This window comes from Dysidea avara, chromosome 7 (genome assembly GCF_963678975.1).
Source record: "Dysidea avara chromosome 7, odDysAvar1.4, whole genome shotgun sequence".
Taxonomy (NCBI): Eukaryota; Metazoa; Porifera; class Demospongiae; order Dictyoceratida; family Dysideidae; genus Dysidea; species Dysidea avara.
In genome coordinates, this window is record NC_089278.1 from 27,978,396 (window position 1) to 27,998,680 (window position 20,285).

Below are 20,285 nucleotides of genomic sequence, written 5' to 3' on the forward strand. Positions count from 1 at the left end.
TTTCACAAAAATTAAAACTTATAAATAACAATTAAAATGATAATAGATTGGTAGTTACAATGACTCCATAAACGGTACAAAGTTGTTTGAAGACTGTCATAACTGGTACAAGGACACAACTGTAATAGAAAAGGTAGAATACAAACGTACAGTGGCTTAATTCATAAAACAACTGAATGGTGATTCCTGACAACAACTTATATGATTGCTTGTGGACTAAAGTACCTCATAGTATATAGGAGCCAGCAGGCTAAATGCAACATATCAAGAGTTCAGCCTAATAAGATTACTAGCTGGTATGCATGAACACTGTTATTGAAACATAATCTGTTCTTGTCAACCAATAAAGTAAAGACAAACAAGTGATTGTGTGGAGCAACATTCGAAGGCTATGCTATTGCATACTTGCAAATTACCAATACAGTATGTATATTTACTTTATGAATCCTATTGCATTTGGATCATAAATAAATTCCAACATTTACCATTTGTGACCGTGTCAGCAAAAAACCAACTTGTTCACACAATTTCCGATTTTTTTATTTTCTCAGCATTATCTGCAGTGTCCAAAGAATAGATCACCAAATTTCCTGTGGTGAGAAGTTTTGCTAAACAGTTGGAATAACAAGACAATCGATTTGTACAGCACCACACTGAAAATAAACTACAGGTGCTTACATTCGCAGCCATAACTTCCGTTTGCTTTAGTCTACAACATTGGAGTTTGGCTTAAAATGTTCACCATGGATTAGCAAACCAACCAAGGTATAGTGTTAGCCCTGTAATCGCTTACACATATGGTGGTTTAGTTGGAGAAATGACGATGATCTTGTTTACATTTACGACATCATAAGCATGTGACATGCATACCATTCAGGTCACAAAAACAAAACAAAGATTTTTGAATTCTCTACAGACTAGTGAACAACAACAAAAAACACTGCCTCCATAAACAAATTACTTAGAATCTGGTTTCGGTAAACAAGTTTCGTTGTATTAACTTAAGGCGGCCAGCTACCTGATAGCTTGCACTGGTTATCAAAATATTGGATCATGATTTTCACAGGGGATAGAACAATGTTGTTTGCTTTACTGGTTGTGCTTTGTATGATAGCTTTATAGGTTATCAAAGAATATCTAGGCGCTAGTTCCCACCCTATCCTGAAACACTAAGGAATTTAGTCAGTACCGTTCTAGTAAAGTAACTGGCTAACTGCACTAATTGGGCATGTCCATTTCAGTAGTCCATGAGCAGATGAATAAGATGGTGTACAGTTCTAATCAATTAGAGTCTTTCTTCTCTGAGTAACAGACTGATAAAAACTTGTATATATATATATATTTTTTTTAGCTTGCAATAATTTTACAATAACTTTTTTTTAAATTGATTTTTGTAAAACGCATGCTTGAGCGAACTAGTTGGGTTTAGTGATGCACTGATTGATAAGAGATTTTGCTGATTATCTGATTAGCTGATATTGAAATTCATATAATGGCCAATACCGATAACCAATCTGATGTTTATGTTTAACAAAATTTCAAATGTATTTTGTAAAATGCTATTTTTAAACTTTTATTTTTTCTTAGTTTTATGAAAACAGTAGCATCAGGGTCAATAAAATTAATTGACAGAATGATCTGCTAATAATTACCAATACCGACATTGCTGAAATTTGGTCGATAAAAATAATTTTAATTATGTACCGATTAATCAGTGAATCACTAGTCTGGTTTTTGCTGAGACGGTCACATTTATGATTGTGCAGAGGACAGAATCAAAGGAAGATACACAATAAACATGTTCTACACATAATCTCATGTTATGTCCTTGTACGGTATGCAATTGATTATAGCTAAACAATACGCATTGTCCATTTAGTACCACAGTGGAACCTCTCTTAAAGGACCATGCTTGTAAAGGACATTGTTAACCTCCTTATAAAGGACAGTTTCTCAAGTCTCAATATACCTCTACCAATACAATTTTACCTCTAGAAAACAACAACCTCCTTATAACAGTAATATTTCATCTGGTCCCAAAGTGTCCATTAAGGAGGTTCCACTGTACATGGTGAGTATCTACCGTATGTAACTACATCAGGCAAGGCACACAGGCACCATAAACAACACTTTAGAATAGCAAACAACTTTTTCGATATCAGCCTACTGGAGAACTTTTATCCGTATACTTTAAACACTACACTGTACACAGTTCTGTTTGGTAGTTTGCAAGATGCACATTTGTATAAATCATTAAGAATAATAACATGTAAACTTTGTACATACACAAGACATTTGTTGATTCAGCATACCCTTATGAAAATTTGCACACATGCACACGCAAACACACACGTATATTTGCATGCAAATGCATGTAATCAAATGCATGTGTGTGCATGTTAGTATTTGGCTCGATTACACACATGCATTTCCAAAGCTGTTGCATGTAAACGCTTGCATGTGTGCTATTGCATGCGTGCAACTTGTGAGCAGTTTAGCAGTTGAGCGACTGCATGCATGCAGCTTGCAAACGTTGGCTATTTATTTCATATTTGTATTTCTTTTAAATTTGTAATTCACATCTACAAGAAATGCGTGCAATACAATACAAAACTACAAGTCAGTTACAAGCCACAAACTGTCTGTTTGACCTCACTGCACACAATTTTTTCACAAAGATGATCTTTCATTGAGCTTTGTCCAAAAGCAATGTAGAATTGATACAGGTTCAAATACTCTCGATCCCACTTCTTGTCTGCTTTCAATTGTACATTTCTGTAGTCTTTAAATCAAAGGTTAAAAGTTACACTCCCTCATTTTGTTACAGAAAGCAAAGAAGCCATAATGAACAGTAGCAGTAGTATTTTATTCATGTTTAGAAATGTTTCTCCACCTGTGACGCACAACTTTCAAGGAGACTCAAGACACCAACCTCAGCAACTCAAGGCGCCAACCTCAGCTGTACTTGTAATGTCATGTACTGCTACAACAAGTTTTCTTGTAGAACATCACATCCCACTAACAAAGACTACTTGTTTTCTTTGTACAGGTTGTCAATAGTAACAAACAGTTTGGGCGCAAATTTTTAACATTTGTTTGTTCTCATCTGATTGGCTATTTCGTACTGTATACTGCATGTAAGCAGAAAGAGAACAGACTGCATGTGTGTAATTTGTGAGCAAACTAACCCCCTATTACAGCTAAACTTATGAAAGCAAACTGCAAGCATGCAGTATGCAAGCAAAAATAGCACAATGCATTGCTATTGTATGAGAACAAAATGCACACATGTAATATACAAGTAAAAGGATAGCATGAATAATGCTATTGTAAGAAAGCAAATTGCATATGTGCAATATGATAGCAAAAGAACTCACTGGGTTATTGCTACTGAACTGTATGCATGCAGAGAATATGCAAAGTTGTGCTATTGTTTTGCAACCATCTTAAGAGCACTGCATGCGTGTAGTTGCAAACCGCATACAAGTTGCACACAAAATTTTCATAAGGTATTTTATGACTTGCATGAGAAACCATATCATATGCATTACCCTCTTAAGGTTGCTAAGCAACCTTCAATAACTAATGAATGTTTCATACATTCGGTCTACACATAACCACTATACAGCATTCTCTTCCAACAAAATGTGACATGCACACATTTACATCTAACATAAACCACCTAACAATTGTTGACATATACAACCGTAATAGCTACTATAGCAACTATATAACTGACCCACCTTGCAGAACTTGCTTAATGGTGACACCACAGCCTCACTACTCTGTTGAATATGGTCCCTTGTATAGCTACAATGAGCACTAAACAAATAAAAATGAGTTGCATGAAAGTAACTAAATTAGCTACACATCACCAAACTGTACCACTACACAGATAAATACAACAGGTCAACTACGAAACATGCTTTATGGATGGAATTGTGCACCAAACCTTTCACCTAAAATTAGAATTTGCTACTCTGGTAGACACATTGACCAAGCAAACAATTGTTTATAGCTTTTACCATCTGGTGCCTAACTGTCATATTGGCAATTGGGGTAGTAGTGGAAAGTACCCGTAGTCTTACAAATATGTCAAATTTCACAATAAAAGTTCACAAATATGTCAGAACACAATCATCATGATGACATTTACATTAGTTGGGTGTCATTTATACAGACTGAAATTCATAGGCGGCGGAAAGGGGGGGCTAGGGGGCTAAGCCCCCTTCAGAATGATACCACGCCGAAGTTATCCTTCTTGGAGTGGGGCTGAAAACCGCGATAAAGATCGAGATACTCTAATAGAGCAGTCACTCTAATAAAGCAGTCACAGTATTAGAGCAGTGTGTAGCAAGCTATGTAAGGATTTTTATGTAGTTTATCAGTTATGAATGCGTAGCTGGTGAGGTGGGCAGCTATTGTCAGCTGGTTGCGACCTTTTTTTTTTTTTTTTTTTGGTCTCACCATACCAAACCAGAGACTAAGTCTAAGTCTGGGTCAGCCCAGCCCCCCTCATATCAACTACTTCCTCCGCCCCTGCTGAAATTCATGTTTCTTATGTACCCTAACTGAAAACCACAATCATTTTTTCAACAAAATTCTAGCCTGATAATGACCAATGCATACATTAACAGTATAAAAAATACAGTACTGTCACTTAGGCTTCACTAGAAAAGATTTGTTATGATGCAATATCAGTACACATTAATTGGAGGGATTTTTTTTCCATTTTTTGGCCCATTTCTGTTTTACCATATTGTTACCTAGGTTGTATTCATTTTAAGTCGCCAGTTCCTGTTAGGTTATGTAATCAAAAGGCTGCAGCACATGTTGCTGTCAAACCTTCCGTGCTGACCACTGTAAAGTGGCCATTATTTACAGTTTTTCTTGCATACCCATACAAGCTCAGTAAAGCTGATTTGTAAAACTGATTTATGTGTCAGTGTACTATAAAGTCAGCACTATTTTAACTTTGAGAATTTCCTGCAAACTTAAGCACAAGTTTGAGCAAGCTTTAATGCAGTTAGCTATGACTGTGACTATGCAGGAAAATAATGGCTTGAAAAGCTGCCTACCTTACAACAGAACAATGGAAATGGATTGCCCACCCACATGCAAATATGCCTAGACGTAAGACGGGAAACAGAAAAGTGGCCTAACTGGCAAAAATGATAAATAAAAACAAAACATTTGTAAATTTACTATTGATTTAAACTCCACTAATTGGCCATGGCCTTGGCAGAGACACACGTACAATGGTACACCACACATACACATTAAGGACGGTAGAGGCCAGATTGCAAATACTTTATCCAGCAGTTCAAGTAAGATGACTATACATTCACTAAATTTTCACTCTGAATTATTTCAATCTAGTCGCTCCACGATGACCTATTAAATAAACTCACTTGATTCATGAAGGTACGAAGTATGTATCCTGACCCCCTAGAATCACCTGGAACAGAAACTGCACAAGAAAAATCCCTCACATCTCCACTGATTCGATTGTGGGAACGAGGATTAGCTCAGTATATCTCGGTATATCTGCACGTTGAGTCAGTATACTACACGGCGTAAAGAAGTCACGCTTTTGAATTTTGAACTATGTCGTTTGGCGATTTAGCAGATTTAGTTTAGCTACCAGTGACACAAGTGAGTGTTTGGTATAATTGTGCTGTAACCATAGATAGTATATACTCCGTACGGTACAGAGTATATACTATCAGGATCTTATAAGCGTACAATGTTAGGGTACAATATGCTAGGAGCTATGCTGTAACATTGTGTTTATTTGGTGTACGGCTTCATTTCCCGTTTAGTTGCCATCTCAGAGTAAAGAGAAGACCGGAATTGTTATATGAAGCAATGCGCGTTAATCTCGGCGTTATTCGTCTTGGAGAAAAAAGCTCGGAAAAAAGTGAGTGAACTTTCATACTAGGAGGCTAGTACTATAACTTAATGTTTGTTGTAGTTGTCCTGCCATACAGGACAGTTACAAAATTTTGATCAAATTCAATTATTTTCAGTGTGCATATATATATATAACAAAACCTGCCTAATTTGCACAAGCATACCACTTTTGAGATTAAGAAAGATTAGACCCTTTTTGTGGTGAATTTTGGAGGTGTCTAAGTTACTTAGACCCTTTTCATGTTTACTTAGACCCTTTTCATGTTTATTACGCGCACCCGGACTGGTAGCGTTGGCAACGCATCGCCACCTGAAAATTAATTTTGTTACGGGTGGAGTAATGGCTTGTTTCTACTAATGAACGCTACATTTCTCTGTCACAAGCAGCTGTCAACAATGTTAAGGTACAACAACTACATAAAGGGTCTAAATAACTTAGACTTCAGACCACAGGGGTCTAAGTAATTTAGTAACCCTCAGGCCCTGTAGTAGCGCCTTCGCTTCGCTCAGGCGCCACGACACAGGGCCATCGGTTACTAAATTACTTAGACCCCTGTGGTCTGAAGTCTAACTATTACATAAACTCGGGGAAATACATTGCTAAGCAAATCTCAAATCAATTACTGTATAAAGGGAAGCTTTGACAAGGGTAAACTTTGGCAAATGGCTAGCTAAATTGCATTTGGCGAAATAAACTTTGGCGATAGCTATAAAGATGCTAATCTCAGGCACTATATACGAGTAATTGGCGGGTTAAACTTTGGTGGCGAATTTATAGTGAATTGCCAAATTTGCCAAAGTTTTACCTCGCCAAAGTTTCCCTCATCTTATAATTATTATCCTGGTTGCAGAGTGTTCAAACATCTTTGTTTTGTTTCTGTAGTCCCAATGGTTTGCAACTCAAGTGCATTTGTTTGTGATGCAGAGGTTAGGGATAAAACTATAACGAAGTGAATTTACCAAATCATGGTACACATTTTAGCCAAATTCTAACTTTGTAGACAAATGTAAGCTACAGTGTATGGCCACGAATTTAATCACCTGTAGTCTGTTTTAAATATAATCACTGTACAAATCAATTTCTTTACCCTTGCTACTGTCTATAATGCTATAATTCCAAAACTAATTACCACAATAAGCTGAATCTTTGTACACTGTAGATGATGAAAATTTAGAAGTTGTGTGAACTAGTGTTGAAGAGACAGTCACATATGAACATGTGACAAAATTTCTGATACAAGTTAATGCCTTTTTTGCTACAACAAAAATACAGAAAGCCAAATCACTACAGTATGTAATCTCCACTGTCCATGCACAGACTAGAAATTTGGTGATGTAGTAAGTCTGCTTTCTGATATCACAATGGAATTCCCAACTCCCCCGCCATGTACCCCCACAACCCAATATAGTGTACGGGAAAGAGAAGCCATAATTTCCTATTTATACTTCAGATCAGGTCATTGTGTAGTACAATTAGTTCTAACATTTTCACTCAAAGTCATGTTACCATTTGCTACACCTCCCAATTCACACTGTGATGTCACACGTAACTGGTTGTCTATATCTCTGTACAGTCACATGTTCTGATGTACTTTACAGTTTGTGATATTTGAGGAATACCAACAAAAGTCTAAAATCATTAGCACAACATACATGTCTCATCTGTGAACATATCACAAATTCATGACAGACATAATGAGAAATGTCTATCAATGATACACCATGATCACCATGTAATGATAATTTCAGTTCACTCAGTTATCAGGTACACAAATATGGCAAATAATTTGACACAAATATAACTAGACCAACATAACATATTCACTCGGTTAAACACCACATCTTCAATAGTAACTACAGCCAAGTGGTGCAATGATCAATTTTGAAAATAAGGGCTTCAACATTGTTTTCAAGCATTGAGTTGTTGTGAAATTTAAATAGTTGCTGCGTTGATTTTTAGAACTACAGTAATAAACACTGCGATCTAAGTAAATATGGTATCCAACATTCACTACCACAAGACTACATTATCTGACTAACAATTTCAGTTATCACTTTAACTCTCCCAGTTATCATTTCAGTTATCATTTTCTGTCTCCTTTTGCAACCGTATATAACTGTCAATTGATTTTCTGAACTTACACAAACACTTCTCATGCTACAAAACACCACACCAATTCATTAGAATAATTTGATGACAATATACATTAGGGCTGAGCGATACTGCCATTTTAGTATCACGATCGATACTAAAGCCACTATTCACATTGCTGAATAGTTCATGATACTTCCAAATAAGTCAATCATAGCTGGTGCCACATAGCGCATTCCTGCAGGAAGTCCTTATAGGTGATAGCAAACTAGCCACTATCATCCTTGTTTACAGTAACAGTTATTGTAACACATGCTTTGAGGTTGTTATGGTGTTTACACCTCTCTGCAGGGGAAACCAGATGGGTGGACTTGATCATTTACAAGGATTCTTAGCCAAGTACTGCATAACAAATTAATTTTTAATGACGGAAATGTACAGGCATGGTATCACGATAGTTAATAACAAAATATCGTGATATCAATACTTTCAAAATATCACGATATATCGCTAAAGCGGTGGTATCGCTCAGCCCTAATATACATAGCACATACCAACTGGGTATAGCACTAATACTGTGGAATATAGCAGTGTGGCTTGTATTAGTAAACCTTACTGTAACTATGTAACTCATAAATTGATTGTTAATAATTTGCTCACTTGTACAGGCAACACATTTTACATAGTAGTAGGTACTTTTGTTGCCATAGTTACTGGTCACATGTAGTGGGATAGTATGTAATCATCCAGAGGAGGTTGGTCACGCCTCATCATTCATCTTGTGATCTCAAAGGAAGGTTGAACTAATTCAACCTTCACACCTCTTCATATTCTAAAGGATGGATTATATATCCGTACCAGAGCGTCCCGGTGATATTACAAGCCTTCTCAGTACAATGCACTGCTATCCTAGCTCCTTAACACATAGAACAATGCTTGGTTGCATAATTTTACGTCATACAATTATGATGCGTGACTTCTGGTAATGTTCAACCTATGAGAAGTCATAGTGTTTATGTAGAAGTTAAATGTAGATAGATTCCCAGATCCCATGCTGTGTGGCTCCTTCAACATTACATTTGCCTAGACTACAAGTTGTTGTTTGGGCACCTCACCACTGGTGTGGGATAATTTTATATCCAGTAGAGTTTTAATGTCAACTTATTGTCACTCCCTGTATTTACAGCTGGTCTTTATCCTTCTCACTGGTCCCTAGTGTGGTGGTATAGTAGCTGCTTCTCTTTTTCCAGCCTCATTTAACAAGTGAACTGTACCACTTACAAAATGTAGTCATGTTTACATGTACTTACTGTACATACATAGTGTAGTAATTGTTAATGTAAATTATTTTTATTGGGTTTACCTTATACAAATCAATTTAATTATTGTGATAGTTGCAGTTATTGTAAGATAAGTATAATTCTGGTAGTCTAAATATCACCTAACCCTATTGTACACAGTTTACTCCATTGGTGACTTCCCATACTATTCAGTTGGTTTGTAATTATTATTTTCTTATTCAAATTGTTTAGCTAGTACACATGGGATAGACTAATGTATGGGTCATCATAATGAACATCATGTACACTGTCCAGTTTGAAACTCTTCACTGTTCCTATACTAACATACACGGTTGCCGTGATGTATAAAGCACAACACACAGGGAATCCCTCCACATTGTTTTGAGAAACATGCTACATCTTCATAATAAAGAAGATAGTTAATAAACCAGTTAGGTATAACCAGTAACATTTAGTAGGTGAGGTATGCATGACTAATTTATTAGAGTCAAGAGTATTGTTGAATGCCTGAATTCTCTATTAGAGTATCTTGATCTTTTACACTATTGAATTTCTATCCTGCCTACCTCCCATAAAAGTAAACCAATTTATTCCTGGATGTGATCAATAACTGGTACATTAACTGTGAGTAATGGAATGTGTTCTGTAGTTGGACAGATGAATAAGTTTACAATTCAGCTTACAACTTGGTGTATTCGTATTATTTAGACTTGTAATAGTGAGTCTTTATCTGTAATTACTTCTGAGATGGCGTTGTAGTTCTTTGAAAGGGCTTCCTGGAGAATCATCAGCTGCTATTTGACCAATAATATTGTTACTTTATAATCAGAACAGTCAACATATATATGCCACTCCCTGGTTGGTACTGTAGGCTTGTGAAATCATAGCCCCTAAAACATTAATGTATTGTGTAATTTTTGATCTGTCATTATATATAATCCAAATACTTTCATGCCACCACTGTTTACCTGTGTATCCCTGAGTATTGTAACGGGTTCTGATTTGCTCTACATAGTACGTATGTTAGTCACTAATACTCCCTGTGTATTGGTTGTGTTTGGTGACCACATTATCATAATACTGTAGGTGTTACAAGTGGATAGTGCTACTCCTCCTGACCCACAACAAGACACACAAGAAGTTGTCACATACCTTCTTAGCTGAATACAAGGATAGCACACCAGCTATTATTTGCCACAGAGTTGTGACTGCTGTAAGAGAATTGCTAGAGTATAAAAGTCTGTACTAAGGTACGTAGATGGATTTTGTTATGCGCTATCATACAGTATAATAGTACTGTATAGTAGGGACAATGAAGGTGTGGCATGGCCCATGATAAAATATCACCCTAAAACCTGTCTCAGTTTCCCCTCACGAAAACTTGACAATATTGGTTGGTAAAATCTACTAAAACTGCCTTCTGATCAACTTGAAACGTTTTTGTCAAGTTGCTACAGAATTTAAAATAAAACTAAATTTTCTATTGCCTGCCTGATACGTTCAGTCAAGTGTAGTGGAAAAGTGGCCATAGCTACAGTCCTACTTCTTTCACGGTAACATTTCAAATTTATATAAGAAGTTATATTTATAGCCCTACAATACGTATACTATTGTATTACTTTTATCCTTCCATATACTGTAATGTCAATAGCACAGTATGGCTTTGATCTCCAGGCATGCACGTTTCACTGTTATTGTACCAACGTAATTATTGGAATACATGTGTTGTGGTTCCAGGTGGGTAGTTCAATGAGCTGTACTTCAGGGGTGTAGATGAGAAGTTGCCTGCCACTAGGAGATGGACTGCTTGTAGAGTAGTATGATGCACAAAGAAAGGGAGCTGTTCTCCATTGTAGACTAGATGTCGCCTGCCACAAGGATGGAATGGACTGCTTGTAGAATGGTATGCACAAAGCATGTGTATGAAAGTAGACTACTGTTGTAAGTGAATTAGTCTGCCTTAGCTGTATGTAAGTGAATTAGTTTTAAACTGGAGTAGCTACGGACAATGTGCAATAAAATGTACTGGATTGGAGTAGTACATAATGTCCAGATTTTGTAAAACAATAAGCAGTGAATGTCCTACTGTGCATTTTGATTGTAGAATCTGCGTATGTAGCACAGTAGGGATATTCACTTATTATTGTTCTACAGTATCTGGACATTACATACTACTCCAATCTAGCTTGTTTCAGTACTTTTTATTGCAGCGATACGATGTTGTCTCTTCTGTAGTTTAAAATTCCTATTTTTCTCTTGTATAGTTCATCATACGTAGTTTCCAGTGAATTTCTGATGCTGATAGCTTAGTTGTGAAATTCACCATCATTGAATGTGACTCAACATCCAAGAAATTGGTTTTATTATTGAAGGTGTGTGTGTGTGTGTGCGTGTGAGTACATGTGCGTGTGAGTACATGTGTGTGTGTGTGTGTGTGTGTGTGTGCGCGTGCATGCGTGTATGTGTGTGTGTGCCTGTGTGCGTGCGTGCGTGTGTGTGTGTGATATAATGTGGGGTACTATAAGGATTTGTCAGCATTGATTCATAGCACATGTACCTGGCTAGTACATACTCTAAGTATCCCAGTGATTCACTGCCTTACCTATGTTTGGGATCTACACATTTCTGTGTACCTTTATAACTTCCATCATTTCACCAGCCTGGTGAAATCATCAAAGTTAAATGACTTCACCTACTCCTTTAACTTGTCTAATTGAAGTTGACTGTTTAGAGTGGCTTCACTTTACAAGTGATTATTATATGTTCGAAGTTTTGCGATACAAAAATATGTGAATAAACAAATTCAGGATTTTAGTTTTGTTATTGAGTAGTACCAGGGGTGTAGCTAGCCAGAAGGTGATGGAGGGGCAGGCATGCCCCCACGAAATGCTCAAAATCATTCATGATTGCAAAAAGGGCTAATGACCCAATGGTGGGCTAGCCAACATACGGTGTTGTATTATTACAGCTCACACAACTAGCTACGTAACTACTTCAGTACTGATTGCTTATCTTTTATCAATGATTCAATGGAGGTATATTCGTCGAGCATCATCGCACGTGCCACAACTGTACTCCAACAAATTCATCCACAGTCCGGTAGAGCTACATTGTTAATATTTTAGTGCTAATACAAGTTACTTTACGTTAACCACAGCTTGTGTTGCAGTCCTAGCACACTGCTGACAGGATGACATGTTCACTCACTTCACTCGGCGAAATTCAAATGCCACGTATTGCATGAAATCCCACTGGTCTTTCTTGCTAGCAGAACTTGTAAGCTTGTGACTGATCCAGGCCCGTAGCCAGGGGGTTCTGAAGAACCGCCCTCTTGGAATAGGCCGACTACACTGGCAGCACTACCGTACAAAGGTCTAGTGTGATCGACTCGAGAAAATAAACTTGGTACATTCAACACTTTATGACCTCATAGGCAGTAGGTTCTTAGCGTCATCTGGTCTCCTTTGTCACTTGTGAGTTGTGACTCTTGCCGCGGCGAGGTCCTTTGAGCGGGTCACTCCTTAGATTCGAAAATGCTCTATCACGTGAGTAATCTAGGCTAAAATAATATAGAAGTGCGTCTCTAATATTTTCGTTCGGTGGATTCACGAGCGAGTTGAATGTTGTGTGTGCGCGTTCACTAGTAACCCCTGGTGGTACCGCGTAGTAGCGCACATAATTTATAGTCGTTTGCGTGTCAGTTTAATATTGGTAAGCTTGTGACGGAGGTTTTTTTAAAAAACCACTACGGTGATGGGGGGGCAAATGCCTCCCCTTGCCCCCCCTTGGCTACGCCTCTGAGTAGTACTCATTGTCCACACAGATTACCTATATAAAGTAAAATGTGAGATTATTTTTGAGCAGAACATTTCACAACATAAGCATCCACAAATGATATCCCTCAACAGTGGTTATGTATAATAGTGTTTCTAAGATATTAGCTATGACCCATAAGTGTTGAAAAGCCTTGTAGCACTAAATTCCTTGTGGAAAGGTGAATATGCTTACTGTACGTATACTTCTAGAGTTTGATGTGAGATTTTTATTCTTTTAATTAAGGTGATGGATTCTGGTGTGATGGCTATTTCTCCAGAAGGATTTGGTTTGAACCTGTTACCAACTTGATGTAAGGGAGCAGCTTTCCTGTTTATCTCATGCTTGTCGATCACCCAGAACTCTGTCCTCTGTTGACATGTGTAACAGTGTGGTCATCAACTAAACCTTCTACTGTTCATGTCTATCAGGTCTAATAGTTTTATTTCCTTCACAACAAGTGGTAAGTGAAACAAGTGCTGTTATGTGCACATAACAAACCTTCAATGTATAGTGTATTCTATAAAAATTGAAACTTTTAAAATTTTTGACAAATTAATGAAGGGGCAGACCAGTTGGAGTTTCCATGGAATAACTATCGCTCAAGTTACCTCCATTTGTTGTATGGTTCAAGTGTCGATTTAGTTCTCCAGCACCTTCAAGTGTATTAAGCATCTCTATAATAATAATTGATGTATTAATTGTAACTGCTTTGTTAAGGCTTAAAATCTTTCTGCAAATAGTAGATCCGATTGCAGAACAACTTTAGGAGTGATTTTAACTTTCATGTGTCATAGCCAGCTAGCTAGACTATAGGCTGTAGTCAGCCATTCTCAGAGAAGAACACCTTTTCATATGGATCCAAATAAACTGGTGAATTTTAAGACAAAGTTCTTATCAATCACAACACTCACTACTCTAATAGAACATACATTAAGTGGTGGAAAGTGTAAATAAATAGTCACTTGCTATTTTGGATTAGTGTTCACATGTAAACCATGTACTGTATTTATGTATCTGTATAGGCGCCCATTATAATCCACTCCTTAACCAGCTGAAAAACCCTGTTGCTCCTTGTAGCAGCTGCTGTTGACATCCTTAATGTGACAAGTTATGTGTTTCATTAGTTGTAGTAAGCCTTGTTCTACTAATTATGCCATTGTAATCTGGTACATGACCTTACAAATGATACCCTCTGTCATTTATTTATGTATGACCAGTTTTATTTATTTGAGCCCAGCTTTAATATACAGATATATACATTATTAATACAACAGTGTGCTTGTGTGTTTGTCTTTCTACTTTACTCAAAACATTGTCATCTTTTTCAGGTGGATAGAGAGAAGAAAATCATCTGCAGGAAGCAGTACGGTATAGATTTGTCGAAGTAAACTACCAGCCCATAAAGATCAGTTCAGTTACCATCTCACATGGTTCATGGGGAGCTGATTGTGTACGTACAGCTGTTACAGTATATCTTACTCAGTGGTCATGTGATCATCTATGGGATATTGAATACATGATGGTAGGTGTTTGTATGTACGTGTTGGTTGTGATTGGTTAGTTTGTGTTGTAGGGCCAGGTAATACCAAGCCTAGAGCTTCTGGTTAGTTTGTGTTGTAGGGCCAGGTAATACCAAGCCTAGAACTTCTGTAATAGCCACTGTGTGTAGGTGATCTCTTGTGATCATCACTGTATATGATGATTAAGTGTTTGCACTTGGTGACTGGGGGTTTCCCTTTGGTTTCCTTGCATAGAATTACGTATACATATGTATATGAGCCTGTGAATGTATGTTCAGTGAACTCTTTCATCATTCAACCACACCTTAGCTATATTGTTGGTCCTACTAGGGAATTCCAAATCTTTGCAATGTCGATGTGCAATGTGTTTACATGCTTGTCCATCACATGAAATTTTAAATATCTGTTACATGTGATGAGACATGTATAGCTATAAGTGAAACACTGAAACTTGAGTTTAAAAACCATCAATAAGTAATTAGGTTAGTGAACTAGTTCACCAGTCAATAGGTATAACGGCAAGTAGTAACATTAGAGATCATGTTTTTCCTCTTGTGCTTTATAGACGTGTTGGATATTCCCAGTAGTCAACATGGCCACTATAAAGGTGATCTTTTTAATGAGGTCATGAAGAACACTGTAACTATATTTAGCATGGTCACAGTAATAAGGCAACCATAGTAATGAGGTCATACAGTACCTTTGTGGGACGAAATTGACATGGTCACATGATAAGATGATCTTTATTGATAATGATGTCACGTAGTACAGTACACCTTAGTTATGTTGAGATCTATAGTACTTGACATGGTCATTATATTGTATAGTAATCTATAAACATTACCTTGGCCCTTCTTTAGACTTTTACATATTATCATAGCAATTCACTACATTACCTAATGCTTCTCTGTACAAAGTCCCACCATTTTATTTTGAGACATATTTGTGGATAAGGCAATGGTGTGATTATGTATTTACAGTATGTTTGTTTCCTGCTTGACAAGGTTGCTATATACATATCAATGTGATGTTAACAATGATAATGCCAAAATTAATGTTATTGTGTTGCATGTAGTCCAGCAATGTGGCTAATACTGCTGAGCAGTGGTTGTCATGGGTACCAGTAATAATACTAAGATAAGATGAAGCTAATGGATCACATGATCTCATTGAGGTCTATTAGTATAACATCATAGATATAAAGTAAACTATTAATTTTAGGCTCAGTGATTATTATTCCCTTGTTTCATCAGTGTCAGCAACTACAGATGAACTTTGGAGCTGGGACAAAACAGGAGTTCACATTACTCAAGTACTGGAAAATTTCCAAAGGTACAGTATAATGTGTGTTGATGACTTCATATGTGCTGCTATATTACACACAAAAGTCTGATTGGTATTGTAAGGACTGATCAACAGTACAGTAGTACTGTTTAACAAGGATCGCCTCTAAATGCCACCCTAGAAATGGGATAACCTTATTAGCATACTGTAAACAGTACTACTCAAATGCAACGTCGTCTCACGATAGTGCGAGTGATTAAATGACTTACTAATTAAAGGGTGTGGCACCCAGTTCACTTGCAAGTATTCATCCCATTTTAGTTGAATACTCGCAAACACAATGGGTGCCATGCCCTTTAATTAGTAAGTTTTTTAATTGCTTGCACTTTCATGAGAAAATGTTACATTTGAGTGCATTAACTCTACATAATACCATTACACATGCCAATGGTCTGGGATTGTTTTCTGCATTCTTCACAGTTTTAGGTACATGGTTTTGACTCTGGTGAAAAATTATATAGCTGCATGTACGTATAAACGCTACACAACCACTTGTGCCATGTATTACAACCAAGTGGATGGTTGGGGAGTGACCATTGTGGCACACAATAAGGAGGCACCTAGACGTGTTGCACTTTGTAAACCACAATGGTCACTTCCCAACCATCCACTTGGTTGTAATACATGGCACAAGTGGTTGTGTAGCGTTTATACGTACATGCAGCTATATAATTTTTCACCAGAGTCAAAACCATGTACCTAAAACTGTGAAGAATGCAGAAAACAATCCCAGACCATTGGCATGTGTAATGGTATTATGTAGAGTTAATGCACTCAAATGTAACATTTTCTCGTGAAAGTGAAAGCAATTAAGTACCTTTTTATTGTGTGCCACACTGTTGTGCAGCTGGGAAAACAAGTTAGGCTGTATCTCATCTGCCTATCTATTGATGTACAAGCCCGAAATCCTGCCATTTCTTGTCCACTTGCCTTTACAGTTATGTAGTTATTTCATAGGATGTAAAATAATGTATGGTTGAATGGCTTTGATACTGATGAAGTGTCCCTTTAAACGGCTACTTTATTCCATGGACTGGACTCACGGACTGAACTTGTGTACTGAGCTGGAAATAGCTTTTAAACAACAATCCAGGAATTATCCATTTCTTGCAACACTGGAGACACCACTATTGAGCTACAACTGCTGGTACTGTTCTTCTTTACAAGTCATATGACACTAGCGCATGCACTAATTAATTAGAATACACTTACGATGCACATGTACTCGCAGTGATAGAACATGATAGAGGCTATTGTTGTAGCATAGTTATTTTCCTTTGTTGCTTCAGTACTTAACACTAGCTAGCGTTAGGGCCATAGTGATGAGCCAGTTTATTTGTATAGCCCCATCACCTCCTCTTCTGGTGCCACCTAGCTACCTGCTAAGAATAATTACTGGCCCATCTCTACGCTATGTCACTGTTAATACACATGTATCGCAAGTGTATTCTAATTAATTAGTGCACATGCTTCTTTCATGACTGGCAAGGAAGAGCAGTACCAGCTGTTGGAGCTCAATAGTGGTGTCTCCAGTGTTGCAAGAGATGGATAATGCTTGGTTTGTTGGTTAAAAGCTGTTTCCAGCTCTGTCCGTGAGTCCAGTCCATGAGTTCAGTCCGTGGAATAAAGTAGGCCCCTTTAAACAGTCACCTGTGTAAATCATAGTATCTTAAATTGTTAATTTAGGGATCAAAGCAATAAACGGTAGTGAGACAAGATTATATGAATGATTACATCATAGTTCTGCAAGTACTTTAGCATTGATTGTTAAGCACAGGGCAGTGATACCATCATTCTTTGACTATACATACTCCTTTGTGAGGCCTGCAAAATAGAATGCACATGTATTAATGTCAGTGTAGGAATTTTCCCACAGAACAATGCTTTACTCACTTGTGGCATATGCCCTCTGCACCTTACCTTACCTGTTGTCTTCTTCATAAAACTAAACCATATCAAGTGTTAGTTTACTGTATTGACACTTTCCATATTAGATGCCACAAAATTGTTTAAAGCAGTGTTCACATTGCTTTAAATGCCCATTTAAGATCTAGCTGGACCAGTAACAATTGAGAGACACGCCCCTTGATGACCTAGCTGTGACCATTAAATACATGCCTATTATTGGTAGTAGATATGCCATCATTCATAATTATAATCTTGTTTCACTAGTTTTATTGCTTAGGTCCCTAGCTACTTCGTTTTAGATCAATATTTTAATAATACTCAGGAACGTATCTACCTCAAAATTTCTTGACCATACCAATAAACTGTCGAGTGTTGTACGGTAGTGTCAGAAGTATACACGAGCTGATGTGCATAAGTTTTTAAAAAAAAAACCAGATGCACACTTATAGTCAACTGCAGACTGGTTTCCTGACATTGTTTTGTAATAACATGTCTGTGTATGCTCTGTTTGTTTGACTGTATGCACGTATTTGAGAAATAAAGGGTAATGAAAGCCTAAAGTAAATTTACGTACCGGTAAGCTTTGCACTGAGGTGGTTTCTTTTCACCAGTTTGAAACAAATACATGTATGTTGGTGTAGTGACTCTCTGCAAACTTTGTAAACTGCATAAACGTCTTTCCATTGGGTTTTTGAGTCATCTAAGAACCTAAAAATACTGTAGCAGGCCTTGTAGGCTACCAGGAACAGTGTATTTTTCCAGGGCATGTCCCCTACATAAAATGAATTAAAATGCAGATCATCCTTGAGAATTTGAAAGAAGATACACAATAGACAACTACAAAACAATTGAGAATATACTTGTGAGCATAATGGGTTGTCTTAAAATAATGGATGAAATTGCAGTAATTTGATAATTTGTTACAAAATAAAAAAAGTATCAATACAGTATTTAAATTTTATACATTGTTGATTAATTCCAGCTAGCTACTTAGCTGCTAGTGTTGCACCGATACTGATACTGGTATTGGCATTTGCCCTATTTTGGTGGTATCAGGCTGGTATTGGTAAATTTATAAATGTCCGATGCCAACTGATACTTAGTATGACATCATCTAATTACTTTTCAAGATGGCGACATATGTATAGCATGTTGAATGGAGTACAGTAAAAGCAGAAAGAAGCCAACCATTAACACTATTATTGTAGTGTAAACAGCAGTAAGCCATGAAATAAGATTCATTGAAGCCATAAATAGTTGTGATCCTCACATTTGATGGCCACAAAAACCAGCCAAGTGCAGTTTATGAAATCATCAAAAAGCTATTCTATCAACTGCTATTGAAATTACTACTGTATAGTGGGAAATTTTCGAGAGATGAAACTTTCACGAAACTATGTAAAATCCAATTTTCATGCTTTTCAATTCACGAAAGTCTAGAAAACAGATTTGGTAAGGTAATAGCTTTGTGCACAAACCTGAAACATTTCATGATTATATTTTCACAAAGCTATTGCAGAATTCGCGAAAAATTCATTTGTCGAAATTTTCTGGTTATACGGTAGCTGTTTTTGTGAGTAATGCCTCAGTGTGGCAAAGTATCAGTACTGTATCAGTATAGACCATTTCCATCTGAAGTGTACTCGATATCGTATCGGTAGTGAAAATGTGGCATCGATGCATCACAATTATAGCTGCATGCACATGTTCTTTTAGAAGTAGCACAACATCAACATTATGAATGTAACATTGTGTAGGATTCAAGTGAAACTTCCTACCCAAATATGGTGATGAAATAAATGTCAGGGCAATAGTTAGCCACACCATTGAGTATTATAAAGTAACTCTCCTCCAAGACTGGAAAGTTTATTTATTTAAATGTAAGCATGAAGGAGCACAAAGAAGCACTTTTGTAGCAGGCATCTGGGGATGACACAACAATGTATAGTTGATGGCACCATTTGTGACCTAATTTGACAAAACAATGCTTTGACACACAATGATAAAAATTTTTATTGCAAAAAAAAATAGTTGTAAATAACATTATGCACCTATGTTCCAAGACAATGCAACTTTCTATTGTCCCACTAGGAGGATTCTCGTAATCTGTATTATGACAACTGTGAAAAGTGATTTCTATCCATTCCCGTACATTCATTGTTAACAAATCGGCACCCATCACAGTGACAAATTGCCAGTACATATCTCTGATAATAAATGTAACTATAAGGAGATCATAATCATAATCACGTGATTGGTCAGAGCAAAGATATCATCCCTACACGTGTTACTGATTCTTGTACTAATACTTTTGTGTTCCATCCTTTAATCGTGTAAAAGGTGAGGTAGTGTTACCCTATAAGAGCTGTGGGTCATATTGCATGTAGCATA

At 37.0% G+C, this 20,285-nt stretch overlaps 1 protein-coding gene and 1 long non-coding RNA gene across 8 annotated transcripts in view; one reads left to right on the forward strand and one right to left on the reverse strand.

Annotated features, from left to right (window-relative positions):
• LOC136260519 (uncharacterized) lies at positions 1-5,551 on the reverse strand. Its single transcript, XR_010703573.1, has 3 exons — positions 5,412-5,551; positions 3,744-3,822; positions 1-119 (listed from the first exon to the last, which is right to left on the reverse strand). It is a non-coding gene; the product is annotated as an uncharacterized lncRNA (long non-coding RNA).
• The window catches only part of LOC136260516 (uncharacterized), a 24,636-nt gene continuing 9,814 nt past the window's right edge, over positions 5,464-20,285 (forward strand). The window contains exons 1-10 of one of the 7 annotated variants that reach the window (XR_010703571.1): positions 5,485-5,655; positions 5,823-5,920; positions 10,393-10,556; positions 11,044-11,209; positions 11,571-11,678; positions 13,366-13,432; positions 13,480-13,582; positions 14,451-14,644; positions 15,896-15,974; positions 19,986-20,234. Coding sequence is in view for 2 of the 7 variants with exons in the window: in XM_066054281.1 (XP_065910353.1) it covers positions 15,785-15,816; positions 15,864-15,974 (143 nt within the window). In the remaining 5 variants the exon portion in view is untranslated. Of the gene's footprint in view, positions 5,656-5,822; positions 5,921-10,392; positions 10,557-11,043; positions 11,210-11,570; positions 11,679-13,365; positions 13,583-14,450; positions 14,645-15,230; positions 15,817-15,863; positions 15,975-19,985; positions 20,235-20,285 lie in introns of those variants that run through there. The other 6 variants (XR_010703568.1, XR_010703570.1, XR_010703572.1 and 3 more) reach the window with 6 other exon arrangements.